The 15,190-nt window shown below is 35.6% G+C and overlaps 3 protein-coding genes and 1 non-coding gene across 5 annotated transcripts; 2 read left to right on the plus strand and 2 right to left on the minus strand.

Annotated features, from left to right (window-relative positions):
• Window positions 1–32: 32 nt before the first annotated feature.
• Window positions 33–7,085, minus strand: LOC139967515 (uncharacterized). Of its 2 annotated transcripts, none has more exons than XM_071971400.1 (10): window positions 6,871–7,021; window positions 5,986–6,055; window positions 5,428–5,472; window positions 4,891–4,939; window positions 4,574–4,597; window positions 4,119–4,151; window positions 3,872–3,948; window positions 2,374–2,453; window positions 1,502–1,566; window positions 33–983 (listed from the first exon to the last, which is right to left on the minus strand). In XM_071971400.1, exons 2-10 carry the CDS (start codon window positions 6,017–6,019, stop codon window positions 929–931), a joined length of 462 nt encoding a protein of 153 aa, XP_071827501.1. In that variant the 5' UTR covers window positions 6,020–6,055; window positions 6,871–7,021; the 3' UTR covers window positions 33–928. The 2 variants fall into 2 exon arrangements, with proteins under 2 accessions (XP_071827501.1, XP_071827500.1); XM_071971399.1 differs by having other exon boundaries at window positions 34–983; window positions 6,926–7,085.
• A 60-nt stretch (window positions 7,086–7,145) lies between these two features.
• Trnar-ccu (transfer RNA arginine (anticodon CCU)) lies at window positions 7,146–7,218 on the plus strand. Its single transcript has one exon. It is a non-coding gene; the product is annotated as a tRNA-Arg (tRNA).
• Window positions 7,219–8,407: 1,189 nt separating this feature from the next.
• On the minus strand, window positions 8,408–10,707 carry LOC139967513 (sepiapterin reductase-like). The gene is made up of 2 exons (XM_071971396.1): window positions 10,550–10,707; window positions 8,408–9,589 (listed from the first exon to the last, which is right to left on the minus strand). The coding sequence occupies exon 2, from the start codon at window positions 9,563–9,565 to the stop codon at window positions 8,714–8,716; it is 852 nt and encodes a 283-aa protein (XP_071827497.1). The 5' UTR covers window positions 9,566–9,589; window positions 10,550–10,707; the 3' UTR covers window positions 8,408–8,713.
• Window positions 10,708–13,826: 3,119 nt separating this feature from the next.
• Window positions 13,827–14,492, plus strand: LOC139968158 (transmembrane protein 230-like). The gene is made up of 2 exons (XM_071972554.1): window positions 13,827–13,904; window positions 14,229–14,492. The coding sequence occupies exons 1-2, from the start codon at window positions 13,827–13,829 to the stop codon at window positions 14,490–14,492; spliced, it is 342 nt and encodes a 113-aa protein (XP_071828655.1).
• Window positions 14,493–15,190: the final 698 nt, after the last annotated feature.

Below are 15,190 nucleotides of genomic sequence, written 5' to 3' on the forward strand. Positions count from 1 at the left end.
CACACGCCAACCTGACTGCATAGGTTCCTTTTGCTAAAGCAAGGAACCAAAAAGAAAGGTTCGAAAGAACAAAAAAGAAAGGAAGAAAGAACATGATACTGATGACTGTGACACACAGAAACATGCAGTTCATTTCATGACCAAAATATGACAGAAGTAAATAATGATAAAAATAGATGCAAACGTTGAGAAAGACATCGATGAAACCACTGCTTGTTGAGATATCCTGTTTACAAGCTGTTTTCATCAATTTCACATTAAGCCCCACCCACTAATGAATATTAATGAGGTTACAGTTGTTGTTGCAACAGACATGTACTTACTATATAGTTACATCACCATGCCAAGTATGAACTACTTGTACATACCGTTGAAGAGATGCTGACATTTTAAGAATTTTATGTTAAGCCCCACCCACTCATTAATATTCATGATGGGAACCACAAACAATTGGTCATCTACACATCATGGGGCATCTACCTACCAAGATAGCTGTCACATACGAACACACACACATATGCCAGCACGATTGCAAAGGTTACTCAGCTTTCTGCATTGTAACCATATACTGCAGGTTGAAAGATGATCCTTGACTCCTTCAAGGGTTACTTCACAGATTATGCAAATTGATTACTAAAAGTACTTAAAGTTAACAACATCTGTATCCAATTTACCAAATACCATGGCTGTGTTCTAAGTTCAGATGGTACTTAAATTTTCACAGCTCTCAACAACTCAAGCTACTCTGGTCCTGTATGATTGTGGATCATGTGACATATTACATGACTGTTTGAATGACATCAGTAATCTCCAAAAACATCTTTGCATCCACATATGAAAATTGGAAAACCAACTTTACAAACACAGATCAACCAATCAGATTGTTTATTTCCATCCTCTTTGTGAACAAGGAGCAGGGATAACGCCATCACGCAATGAAATCTAAGGGACGATTGAAGCCTCCTCGACGATTCATGTACTGCCTGAAAGGTGACAGAAGAAGAGCAAGCTGAATACAAGGGTCTTTGAAATATACAGATAAGCACACAGAGAATTCTGAATGGTATAACAATTAGTAAGGCCTTGTATATCAACAATGGAAATCTGATTAGGAACTTTAAACAGGAAAAATTCAAAAATGCAAAGAACATTTAGGGTTAAATGGATTTCAAAACTGTTGAAAATATTATTTTGACATGAATATTCCTTCCCTACTTCTCTCCCAACTTACTAACATAGGAAAATGCTAAGGGAGGAGGAAGAGAGATTTATTAAGAAGACCATTGAATAACTCTCTTCAAGTAGACACAAAAAGCTGATATATCAGAAGTACCTTAAACATGTACAAACAAAATTTTAAGTAGATAAACATGATAAATTTCATTTGAATTTATAAGTTTGTTCCATCTTAACATCCAGAATTCTGTACTTTTGATAATGCCATATTTAAAGGAATACAATGAGTCCTCAATGTAAATGCTAAAGACCAATTTCTACTCACCTATATTTTCTTTTCTCTAGTATTTGAGCAGCATCAGCATTAGTGGACTCTGCTGTTTTCTTTCCCTAAAAACAAAAACAAGTAGTGTTCTCCTCATCTGTTCATATAATCATATGCAGAGTGTGGTGGAGTTGGGGGGGGGGGGTGGGGGTGGGGATAGTATACTGAAGTTTTACTGCACTTATTAAATTATTTATTGCACACTATGACTTGCATGCACAATATGACAGTATGTATGCACAGTATGGCTTGCATTCCAGTATGCACAATATTTACTTATTTATTGCACAGTATGAAAAGGTGTCTGGACAAAAAAGCAGTTGAGAACTGGATTAAAATCATAAACTCAATTAGAGTGCAAACCAATCCTACATTTTCTTCAATTTTTTTTTTTATCTTTGTCCAGTTTGGACAAGGGCTTGGTGAAACACCTCAGAAGTGCATAGAAAAGAAAAACACTATTGGCAAAACAATAATGCTTTTCCCATTTCTGTTATTAAACTCTGTGAAACATTCATACCTTAAAGTATGAATAAAAAGTGCATTGTTACTGATAAAGAATGTAACTGAAGTATGTCCTTATATTGTAAAACAATCAAATCCTGGAATTTATGGTACAAAATGCACAGAAGATCCCTTATGTCAGGAATTTCAGAGGTAACTTTATTTCCCCTCATCGAAGTCACATGTCCCACTGCCCCTCTTTGTGTCCCCCTCCCTCCACAGATTGAAACCTCCATTATAGCCCTTTTACTACTGGTAATCACAGATTCATGGCACAACTCATGGACCAATAAAATGGGTTTTCCTGAAAACATTAGAGGCTATGCATTTGCATACTAAAGTATTCATGTCCAGTTACAGTCACTTACTTTTGTTGTGTCAAAGTTCACAAATCCCATTATTTTGTACATTTCCTTGTCTTCCTCCGACATGGTCTCTAAAGTTTCCTCTGCAAAGGACAAAAACGATAAAATAAACTCTGCTAATCAATTAGGTCTACACTCCTCTTAATCTGTTCTCAAAATAATTTTACAGTCCCTAGATAAGCGTGAGGCACAACGTTTTCAATGAAACATATAATTGTCATAATATAACTTGTTTGTTTTACTTTTTCTGTATATTTTAAACTAAAACCTGTGACAATACATCATGAACCTCAGTGGTGTCAATTCTTTTCCAGGAATGGAGGAGGAAATTAGTTCAGTGGAGTAGGAAGTTATCAACAAATTGAGTGTAGTGTGTGCAAGGGGGGGGGGGGTGGGGCAGATAACTGGTGATAATGTGGCCCAGATTGTATATCGAAAATGTTATCTCAAAATGTTGATAATTTTTTCTTTAAAGTTGGTTTACTTTCCTCAAAGTTTAGACCGCATTCAAGAAGTTCCAACTTTCTTCAATAACTTGTAACTCTTTTTCTCCAAGACTTGACTTTTGCCTCAAAATTGCAAACTGTAACTCTACCCAAATTTCTAATTTTTAACTTATAACAGACTGATCTCAAAACTTTGATTTCTTTCACTTACTTTGACTTTTTCTTGAACTCCATTACATCAAAACACAAAATTATGAATACAAATGGTCCACATTTTGAGTTATATGAAAATTCATCAGTGTGTATCAAAATTTCCAATACTTTATTTCAATTTTTTCCCTTTAATGTTAAACTTTTGTCTGAAAATTGTAACCTGTAAACTATTACAAAATCTTGAGTGTTTATCTCAAAAGTTAGCTTTTTCCCTCAAACTTTTCACACCTTTCTCAGTTTCGACTTTTCTCCATAACGCTGATGTTTTCTGGAATTTTTTTGTTAGGGTATGAAAATGTCAATAGTAAGTTTCAAAATTGATATATCAGCTCAATCCTGACTTCTTTCTCTAGGCTTTGACTATTTAATCTCAAAACTTCCAATCAATCCTAAAATATATGAGTTCTTTGACTTATGCTTTGAAATTGCTGAGTTTTATCAAAAGTTGAACCATTTAATCCCAAAACATCAATTTGGGATTAAAGTGCTTCTATTTAAGGTGGTGGTTCTACGTAAGGTTGGGTAGGTTAGGTCACTCATGGTAGCAAAGATCCACATCCATAACCTGTTTCAATATTCAGTGTTTGTATGTATTTACCTCTGGACCTTTGTAGGATTTCCAATTTATTTCTCACTTTGCTTTGCTCTGATATACTTTTATATATTCTTATTCCTTTTTTAATGATGTTTTGTGTTGTGGCATCCTGCAAGGACCGAGAATTTCCTGCTAAGCTGGTTTGGATGACTTAATAGGTTTTGCAATCTTGCAGGGTTATACAACATCTATAACTGAAATGCAAACTAGTTTCTTGAGGCTATTTTAATTTCACAATTAATCTTACCATCAATCTTCTTCCTATCATCTTTCACAGGAGCAGGGGCATCTGTAGTTTTATCACTTCCTGATGGTTCAGGCGAACTAAATGATAAAAATCGTGCAATAAACAATTTAACAAAACAAAATGGTCACAAAGAACTGTGAGGTTTTATAGAAGAAAAACTTCACAATATATAAGTTCTAATAATGGGATTTATTTGTATAACTCAAGAATTTGGACAAACTATGGAACTTGCTTTCTGCAATCGTACCTTGATATGGTTCTTCTCCTTGGAGATATCGACCTGATGAAGAAAACATAATTCTACAATTATAAATTTATTAGCGAAAGATGTATTTAAAGTACCATAGAGGTTCACACTGTATAAAAGAGTTATTTCTAAATTAGTTAACACTATGATGTCAGGACTGCTAGACAAACACTTTCAGTCACCTCAAGATAATACTTTTTAATGTGAACTTTCAGCATATTGGTCCAACAGAACATGAACTTACAGTCAATACTGCAAACCATTGACAACTAATATTCTGTGGTTTGCCTGATTATTCTCTTATTTCTTAGTCACTTACTCTGATGTAGTTAAGAACTATGCAGCATCTACCCATTGTTTTTCCATAAATGTAAATTTAAAATTAAGACATTGGACATCACACTTTCATGTTGCTGTAGATGCCCAGCTATTATCAACAAAATTATATCACTAACCTCCTTCTCCTTGGTGATTTTGACCTGAAACAAAAGAAGATATTAAGAGGTTTAATTAAAAAAAAATGACAGAGAAATCAAATTGGCTTATAAATCTTCCATTTATGATCACTTGAAACAGTGTGCAAATTAATTTTGAGTTACCCCCTCCACACAACTGTCTACTGTGTAACAGTGAATGCACATCATGTAACTGAATAGGATAACTTGTACTTTATCGTAATCTCAGTTTACTTCTTTAACATTTCCTTTGTTTAGTATTCCTTTGCTCAGTGTGTAATTAATAAAAATAATTGCAAAATTTGACTCAAACTCACCTTGAACGATGACGCCTTTTTGGTGATCTGGAACGACTTCTTGGACGTTCTAAAGTATGGCAAAAAATTGATTAAGCCCAACATTGCAATCTTCCTTTAGATTACAGAAAGTGTATTTCTCTGATGACTAACAATTACTTTCTTACTTGAGACACCCAAATGCTTAGATTCTCATCATAATCTCATCTATCATTTGAAGTAAAGTTTGTATGCTCTAAAACAATTTTTGCAGGTTATCTGCTTCCATACTTTTCTTTTTCACCCAACATTTGTTTCATTGTAAAAAATAAAATAAAATTGAACCACCTGCTCAAATGTTCACTAGCACAGTTATAAAGAAGTTTGGGGTTGTTCAAATACTCAGCTTCTATAAGTATTTCTTTCTAATGCGCAATACTTGAATACATAGTTAGATTTTAGATCTTATGGAAAGAAATCTTCCTCAGATGATTTTCTTCACACAAATTGCTTTGAAACACAAACTTCAAAGCAAGTGTACAATTTGTGTGTTTCTGATAATTACATGAAGTAACTTACCTCTTCTTCTACGTTCTCTTTCCCTGGAAGTTGATCTTCTCCTCTCTTCAAATAAAAGAAAGGAAGTAAAAAAGTTATTCTCAGAAGGAACACAGGACATAGGAATTAGTGTGTTGCATGTATGCAAGTTTATTTGGCTTGAAACTGTATGCAAGACTGTTAGGAACTTAACTAATGATATGAATTATATAAAGGTAAAAAAACAACTGTTATGTGAAGGACAAGAACATCAATCCATTTTCTTATAAAGAAAGAAACTTTCACACGGCAAACATTGACCACCATAGCAGATCAAACATTGCACAAACACTCTCCCGGTCAACCTTGACTTGGAGATCATTTACAAATTATTGAAATCTGTTATTTCTAACTAAGGAATAGCTCCTTTAGTAAGTTAACTTCTCATTACAGTAGAGAGATGAGATGTATTGAAGCAACTCATGGAAAGATGCCACATAACACTCCAGGCATCATGCATAGAAAATAGCACGGACAGGCCCACATAGGGTTAATAAAGTTTATGAACGACAACCATTGAACTTCACAGTCATTACTCACCTCTTCTGGGGGATCTTGATCTACTTCTTGTCATTTTATAGCCAGTTCCACTTCCTGCAAGAATGAATCACTAGAAACAGGGAAGACAGACAGATACAAAAGTTGATAAAAGTAGCATACTCACAAGCTTGCCTCACTTCCATTTTTCTATTAGCATTTGCTATATCCCCAATTTGGCACATCCCTGAAAAAAACCTAGCCTAACCTGAAATATAATTATATGTCAAAAATAATGTATTTCCTGCCCCTGTGACTTTATATCGGCTGTCAAAGTTCAGAAACGGTTACTTCTGAAGACTGAATGTTAAATTTAGTTACGTCTACATGAGGTGATGTACATGTTTATGTTGACTATATTAAACTACTTGACATGCCTAATTGACTGACAATTGCCGCAGGTATACTGCCAATTAACCTTTTAACTCTATTTTCCTCTAATAAAACTAATTTTATCAATTTATGTGCACCAGTTCAGGTATTCTTTCAAGGTTTAATTTCATACTTACTGTAAACTAAAGCAAAGGTGATGTCACTACTCACTTGTTGGTTAAGTACATTTTTCATTTAACCATAATACAGTGCAAGAATTAAGACAAGACAGAATTACTCAAGGAATTCAGTACTTATGTTGAGAATTGTAGGAAAACAACTACCTAACTTTTTAACTGGGGTTCATGTTTATGTTAGGCCTCAAGTTACTTAATACATGTTAGGTACTGTCAGCCCATGAGTCTGAATGGGAAATGCATTCAAGTCATTGCAGTAGCCTAGATAGCTCCATTGCTTATGCCACACAGTACACTGAGTACTAATATATGTTAATGTTAGCCTAACTTAAGTTAGGTGGTGATTGCATCGAGCAGCGTGGGGGATATTTGGTCTTACTCTGTTTCTCTTCTTTTCAAGATGATAAGTTATTCAATTAATTGCAAATATTCACCCTGGATCCAGGAGATCCCAACCACTCCGGCTGCGGAAAGAAGCTAATGTCCTACGCAATCTTACTGAACACTTGATCTTACGTACAACTGGACCAATCGTTACTTCAATTCTAACAATAACATTGTAAAATTGTAGGAAACCATCGTTAACATAGCCATTGTGCCATTATCATGCAGCTAACGTTTATATATTGTTCACGATTCTCACTTTCTATCGCAGCCTCCGTGGCCTAATGGATAAGGCATCGGTCTCCTAAACCGGGGATTGCGGGTTCGAGTCCCGTCGGAGGTGTTCGTGTTTTTGCAGATTCTTCAGTGACTTGGCCCTATTGCAGGTTGGGGAAATGGTATTCGAAGTGATCCGTGGCGTATGGCGAAAGTTTGCAACCACTTGTGAATTATGATTAATTTTTATGCTTTAGAGGTCGCAAGTTCATAGTGATAGAAGAATTTCAACACATAGAGGTGTTGCTCATGTGGTCAAATAAATTTATATTTCATAATTATCATGCAGCCCCACTTCCAGTTTACAAAGTACAGGTAAAAAACTGGGGTTGATAGTCATAACTGAGGGTTCAAGAACTCCATGCAAGCAGGAACATTTATCATAGGGGGTCTCAAATGGGACTCAGTCCTCCAACTGTGTAAAATGAGAGGGGGGGGGGTAAAATACATGAAAAGTATTTTATTGTTCAATGAATTTTAAAACACTTTGTCCAAAAGTCGTACACATAATGCTGCTGTGCTGACAAAACGTGCCTGTTCAGTTACAATAGTTAACAAATAAATTGTAGTGGAAGTTGCGAGATGAAATTGTCAGATTGATTTGCATTAGTCAAACTCTGCCAAAATTTCAATACAGAAATGCAATTGCCATTATCAAGTTGACATATGTTGACCTGAAGCGACCTTTGACCTCCACCAATTTCAATAGGATTTCATGCTTTATCATCATTGGGCATCAGTATACCTGATATTTCCCTTTATTCTAACCCTTTGTCTGACCAGCGATGACTATTGAGTCTCTGTTGTTTGAAACCTGGGGACAGGATTTTTGGCCCCCGACTATACACTTAAACATTTCCATATTTTTTGGACAAGATATTATCTTGCTATTTGAACATGTTTCTGATTAATATCAATCTTTTCGGGAAAGATATTCTTATCTTTATGACATTTTATAGCTACAATAGACAGCAGTTATAATTATAAGTTTCTAGTATACTTAATAAATCATATTTACTCATATTGTACACGGACGGAAATGTATTTGTACTCAGTACTCAGTTTCTTAACTGCTGTACTCAGACACTGGTACTCGATCCTCAAAATCTGTATGCCGACTATGGTACTTGGTACACAGAACGTCAAGTACTGGAAAATACTTGGCACTCGGATTAATCTACTTACCAATGACACTACACTACAACAAAAACCTGTGTCTTTTCATAGCTGACAATGAATAGAAAGACCCTGTAGGCTGTAGGATATGATTCTTTATTACTAAGATTCTATCAGAACTCAAGACAAAGACAATTTCGTTATTAACTTTTACATAAGAATTATTCCAAATAATCTTGTGTGGGAAGCCTGAATTGGGCTCCTTAAAAGCATAGTGTGCCCAAGCCTTACATCCATCATTAATAAAGCTGTTGTTGGTGTGTATGTCTTTACTATTAAAGTTGCACTGAGAAAGCAATGATTTGACACACTTTGAAAGATGGAAGTCCAAAGTAGCTACTAACATAGCAACATTTCAAACTAAATTTCAAGATAAATAACAAGCTTTAGTCACTTTTGGGAGGACCAATGACATCAAAAATATCAATGTGAGCTCCACTCTCATACTTGTCATCATTCAATACATCACAAAGAACTGACGCAGTTTTTTGAGGTGTGACAGAGACTTTATGACTGTCGCTCATAATTTTGACTGCTTTAGGTGCAACAGACTCATCTTTCATATGATGTAACATTGCAGTGTCTACAGGCCCAGGGGCATAGCAGAGGACCCTTGCGTCTGGTTCCTCGGCAGCAATCACCCTATGTAGCATGTCTCGAGCAGCTTTTCCAGTACAGTATAAACTCCAGCTCGGGATTGGCATTACAGCTGCTAATGATGATATTTGTATGATGAAATGCTGTATGCCCTTCTGGTCAACTAACTTTGACTTAGAAAAAACTGAAAGAAACTTTGATGCTAAGAGAAGTGGAGAGGAGACATTGAGGAAGAAATACTCCTGTACTTTTTTGGCATCAGAACTTGTCAGATCTCTTATGTACTGGGCATCACCTGCACTCCCAGCATTATTGATGAGTATGGCTTGCTGGTAAGGTGAAGTATCTTCTATGTTAAAGAAGTCATCAACAAGGCCTGTAAACTCACACTCATCACTAAGGTTGCCAATCACAAGTTTAAATGTTGTCTTCTTAGAGGAGAAAGAAGGCTCAGTCTGTATCAGTGAAACAGTTTCCTTTAAATCTTTCTCACATCTGCCTGTCAAAACCAATTGCAATTTATCAGTGAATCTTTTGGAAAACTCCACAGCGATTGCTCTCCCTATACCTTTGCTTGCTCCTGTGATGAATGCAACAGTAGGTGCATTAAAGATGAACTTCTGTTCTTCAGCCATTGCCATGCCAGACTCAAAACAGTTGATATTCTGCAAGAAAGGCAATATATGTAAACAGTAATTATGATTGTACAGAATGCACCCTGAGTCCCAAAAGGACGAAACGGTCGTGAAGTGGAATTTTTCTGGTGTGTTGTTCTTTATTTATTTACTTTATATCTGTCATACCACTTGCTACACATTTATTTCTTATTTACGGCTTGGCTTGCCTATAAAGAGTGGCTATTCTGTGTAAATTGTCAGATTCAAAGCACTAGGGGTGCATTCTGTACAATCATAACACTTGGGTCACAAGCCCTCAATGACAGAGCCAATTTATACGCATTCACACACCAGTGAATCACTGTGGTCGAGTGGTACGGTCAGAACTGGGATTTTGGTAATTTTGTGTAAAATTTGCGTGCGCCTTATCAGTGGCGGAGCATCCATATAGTCAGGGGGGGGGGATGCCCCCATGACGGACTCAAATGTACTGCTGGCGCCCTTTTCAGCTTTTATGACTTTTTACGTATTCGCGATTATTGACTATTTTATTGCGCTCCTCATCTAAATATTGACATTTGTCACATTTTCTTGATGTAATTTTCTGACAAAATGCTCTAACGACTATTTATTCTTCGTTTATCTGCAAACTAGCAAGGCCCGGGAAGGGTCATTTCCGGCGATCTAGGGATTATCTTTACTCAAAAAAAATCCATACGCTCCGCGCCAACCTGTGGTGGCGCTCCGCTTAGATAGAGTCAAAAGCGCCCCTACAGACAATTCTCGCCCCCTCTGACCAATACCCCTAGCTCCGCCACTGCGCCTTATGTTAAATTCACAGACTTCACAGCACTTAGCTCAGGTTAACCAAGTTTGGTAGGTATTCAACTGGTGGTATGGTAACGTGTACAACGTTTTGCGGTGAAACTATGCCTATATAGCCTGGGCCTAAGCTAGGTCTAACTTAGCCCAAGCAGCACCAGGTCTAAAAAACCTTAAAGAACATACCAGTTGGTGACAATTCTTCTAAGTTCAATTGAAATGCTCTTACGATCGCAAGTAAGATAAGTGTTAACATGAACGCTCTTATGTGTTAATAACGTTTGCATAATCTTCGGTGTGGCTCCTTTACTATTAATAATCAACATAAATGTCATGTTGCGGGTATAACGTTTATGGCAAGCCAAATGATCTATAAATTATATTCCAGGTACCGTTATTTTTAACCGATAAACCCGGAGTTTCGACCGATAGACCTAGAATATCGTTTTTAATCTTGGATTATGGGCGAAAACCCAGGATGTTCGCCAGCATTCCACGTTAAATACCGTTAATCTGCGTTCCCCAGCGATAAACTTGGATTATATCGGTCAAAATCCAGGTTTAGGCTATCAGTCGAAAATCCAGATTTATTGAACGATAATCCAGGATTAAGTTCGAATGAAAATCCAGGAAAAGTTAAATGGTGACATTCCAGGTTTTTCGAGTGATAATCCAGGTTTAAATATAACGGCCAAAATGCTGTTGTTTTCGGTAATTCGACATTTGACCCTATGACGATCGTCATTAATTTCGTCATGTAAATCGTCATGTATTTTCTCATGTGTCGACTAATGTCGACATTAGTCACATGAGAAAATACATCCTATGATGCATGTATACATGCATACAATACATCATATGATTCAAACTTAATCCTGTGATTCATTCCTGGTTTGTTGGGAAGCAATTGGCAGTCGATCGCTGGCTTTAATTATGTACAATGATGATACGATGACACACTCACACACAAAAAGAACTCATGGGCCTAAGAACATGAGGAGCAGCTACCCGGCCTAATTCAAGGCCAGACTTCTTTATGGAAAAGAATTACGGCCTTCTTCATGCAAATTTTTTCTCGAAAAATTATTCGAGTTAATAAAAAAGAAATAAAAGAAGTCATCTGATATGAACAGTGTTGAAATGGTCGAACAAATGATCAAAATGTTGCGATGATAGTAGGCAATACAGTCGAAATTTGAAACAGTCGAGAATAACTGAGGTAAACTGTTTGATAATATAGTCTAAAGTTTAAAAGAAATTTGACATTATATGGTATTAAGAGTTCAAATTTCGAGAAACATTCGAAATGTCAATATAAGAAGTTGAAAGTTCGAGAAACTGTAGTCAAGTTTCTAATAGATTAAATAGTTGTAAAATCTCACTTTCGATCGAATGTGTTCTCGCGAGAACATAGACATAATCGAAAGTTTAAGATCAAATTAATGAGGGTCGAAAGTTCTATATAGAAACTTGAGGCGAAATCATCGTAAAATAAATGTAACCGATATCATTAAATTTAGGAAAATATATTTCTTCAGTCGCAATTGTTTTCGCCGATTATGTGCCAGTAAGGTAGAAGGTGTCAATGAATCCATCCATTAATCATAACTGAAAATGTGAAGGGAACATTATTTGTTAGCTACCCCTTGTTTTACTTGATACGCATAGTAGTAGTTTTGCGAAGTAAGCCGATGAGAAATTGAAGCTAACCTGACAATCATCACAATATTCACTCGTTAGAGACGCTATTGAAGTTGAAAAGGTAAAAATATGTACATCATTCTAGTTTTTGTCAAACAAAAGGGTGAAGCATTGTTTAAAGAAATAACGGGACTCGTAATTCAGGAGAATTATACGCCTGAGTCATAGCCTGAGTACATACGCGTCTGTACAAAAGGAAGGGCTAGCCTATAACAAACAACAGCATAGTTTAGTTAGGCCTAACCATAGTTACTTTATACTAAGCAAAACCCGTGCGATATATTGAAAAATACCACAGAATTTGCGAAAATAGTAGGGACCGAAATCAAACTCTTTGACTCTTTTGAGAGAATACCCGAATTAGGAGGGAGAAAGAAATCGCTCCATTACTAGACTTTAGGTCTAGTTGTAGCCTACTGTATATACAAAAGGGGAAAAAAAAGCCTAGGGCAAATTCGTAAGTATTTTTGCGGCTTCTACAGTGGATAACCAAGTCTGATATTTTACTTGTCCGAACAGCAAACTTAGGTGTCCAAGAAAATGTATTAAAATAACAAAGACCAACATGTTTGCTATAGGACTGGGAGATTTATTGGTTTGGTGACTAGAATAACAGCTTTCAATATACCATTGTTCCAAATACCAAGTTTGGGTGGATAATAGGCCTACCAGTTTATTGTTTGCATATTTCAGTACATCCAAAGTGATGAAGAAAGATACAATTTTGTCTATTTTGGTGTATGGAGTCACAATGCAATCTGAATTTGATGTAAACAACTAGTTGTCTGCTGGACAACCGTCAGAGCTTATGTTTCTTGTCCAAACAGAGATTTGTTCATCTCTGACGACTAGAGGACCATTAAAATTTGCCTTGTAAATGTTATTGCTTATAAAGTTAGGCCTACATCTGAGTTGCCAAAAGTAAGAATCATGATATGGAATCATTGTAGAACTTAGGGCCACTTTGGAGATATACAGTAGAATTCAAATGCATTGATGTCCAAGTCCAAGACTTTAATTTGAGAACTACTATGTACTTAGTACAGTAATCTAAAGTGAATGCAAGGATGTGGGAAAGAGGACTTGACTGGACATCCACACATAAAGATGGAAGGATACATCTAGTGCTATGGTTGAGTGGATAAGGCAGTGGCATTAAAAACTATGAAACCTAGCATTTGCGAGGTCGTTGTTTTCATCCCTGGCTAACAAAGTAAAGTTGATTTTTTATTTGGGGGAAATGCATGGTGTGCCCATCTGACATGGTCTTCCAAAATGAAAACAAATCCAGCATAAGCTTAAACTTTAACTTTGATAGCCACCTGTTCAAGTGAAGTGTAAGCAGTAAGCCATTGACCTTCTCCCACCCGAATATGAAGCAGTTTAGCAACAATAGCTTTCCAGAATCAGAATCTGTTAACCCCAAATTGTAAGTCAATGCAGGGAACATAGAATTTTTCTGCATAATTGGTTAATTAAATTAATTAATTGCTTCAGTGAGTCAACTGACCACAAGTGCACTGTGGCTCTGTGTGTCCAAATTACTAGTTATGGCTCATAAAATGGTATGATGGAAGGTCATAATCATATAATAGAGTAGCCATATTCTTTAAATGTGCATGTATTTTGCATATATTATTCAAAAAGCGAAATCACTTCTTATAATATATATGTGTGTGCTTTGGTTTGACAGTAACAACAAGAAGTGGTTTCTTGCAACAGCATTTCAACAAGACACCAGCATTCCAAGTAATACTCCAGGATGAAAAAGAGAATGACATCTGACAGCAGTGTCAAATATGAGCGTATGGAAATTGACGATGGATACATTGACAAACAGGTATGTCATTCCAGTGGATAATTGGTTTTCATATTTCAAGTTACATTTTGCCATGTACATTTCATATTTTCATCTAGAAAGTAAAAAAAAAAAAAGATTGGCACCCTCGAGCAAAAGATGATCATATCTACATTTCTTGTTAATTTGGCTTGGTAGCTCAGATCAGAGAGTACAGAACTTGTAATCCTGAGGTTGCTGGTTTGAATCCTGTTCATTACTCTTTCTTTTCCAACAAAATAGAACTGGTTGGGAGATTTTCTCTTTCTTGCTTTACCACTAATTGCTTCTAAAAAAGATTCCTTCTTTTCCCTTTCTCTCTTATAGTTTAAGAGACAGCCTGTGAAGATTCCATGGAAATCCATATCAATGGCTATCATCTTGTGTTTCATGGGAACAGCTCTTTTGGTGGTTGGAGCCCTCCTAGTGTCAGGAAAAATTGACGGGAAGTATAACGATAGGCTTTGGCCTGTCATGATCCTTGGTGTGATATTGTTTTTGCCAGGGTTCTATCATGTAAGGATAGCAGTCTATGCCTACAGCGGCTATGAAGGATATTCTTACGAAGATATTCCAGATTATGATGATTAAAAGACGACTTTAGGTTTATTTACATAAATTAAAATCGCAGATAATAGGAGAAATAATTCACTAGTAGTGTGAGTCTCAACTTAATCTTTCATCCTTACTGAGTTAAAAGCAAAACAATGTTGAAATGTGAACATGTCATTGCACAAACTAGTTTAACTAATCATTATCATTACTGAAATTGTAATAGTGTTCATCTCTGCCGCAATATCTGAAGATAGTTGCATTGTTCGTATGTTTTATTAATATTTAGAACTGAAAGCAAAATCAGTTGAAGATGAAGTGAGAAACCATTCCTGGTTAAAGAACAAAATACAGTACTATAAATGACTATGTAGTAAGCATTTTCATACTAAAATTTTACTTAAACACTTTATAAATACAAATGCCCACTTGAAAAGTTTTCACTGCAGAGTATGAAAGGTGTTAGTCAGCTCACTTTTGTTTTATGAGCAGAATATATATATATATATATATATATATATATATATATATATATATATATATATATATATATATATATATATATATATATATATATATATATATATATATATATATATATATATATATATATATATATATATATATGTATATATATATATATATATATATATATATATATATATATATATGTATATATATGTATATGTGTGTGACTCATTGTTGTACCTGGAATGTACAAGACAAATAGTATTTGT

This window comes from Apostichopus japonicus, chromosome 5 (genome assembly GCF_037975245.1).
Source record: "Apostichopus japonicus isolate 1M-3 chromosome 5, ASM3797524v1, whole genome shotgun sequence".
NCBI lineage: Eukaryota > Metazoa > Echinodermata > Holothuroidea > Aspidochirotida > Stichopodidae > Apostichopus > Apostichopus japonicus.

Bases quoted from the DNA above. Each gene is read 5' to 3' on its own strand.
- LOC139967515 (XM_071971400.1), bottom strand. From the start codon at position 6,019: ATGACAAGAAGTAGATCAAGATCCCCCAGAAGAG. The intron at 4,940-5,427 runs GTAAGTTACTTC...GCCATACTTTAG, and splicing joins AAGAGAACGTAGAAGAAGAG to AACGTCCAAGAAGTCGTTCC. The intron at 1,567-2,373 runs GTAAGTGACTGT...TTTTGTTTTTAG, and splicing joins TGAACTTTGACACAACAAAA to GGAAAGAAAACAGCAGAGTC.
- LOC139967513 (XM_071971396.1), bottom strand. From the start codon at position 9,565: ATGGCAATGGCTGAAGAACAGAAGTTCATCTTTAATGCACCTACTGTT.
- LOC139968158 (XM_071972554.1), top strand. From the start codon at position 13,827: ATGAAAAAGAGAATGACATCTGACAGCAGTGTCAAATATGAGCGTATG. The intron at 13,905-14,228 runs GTATGTCATTCC...TCTCTCTTATAG, and splicing joins ATGGATACATTGACAAACAG to TTTAAGAGACAGCCTGTGAA.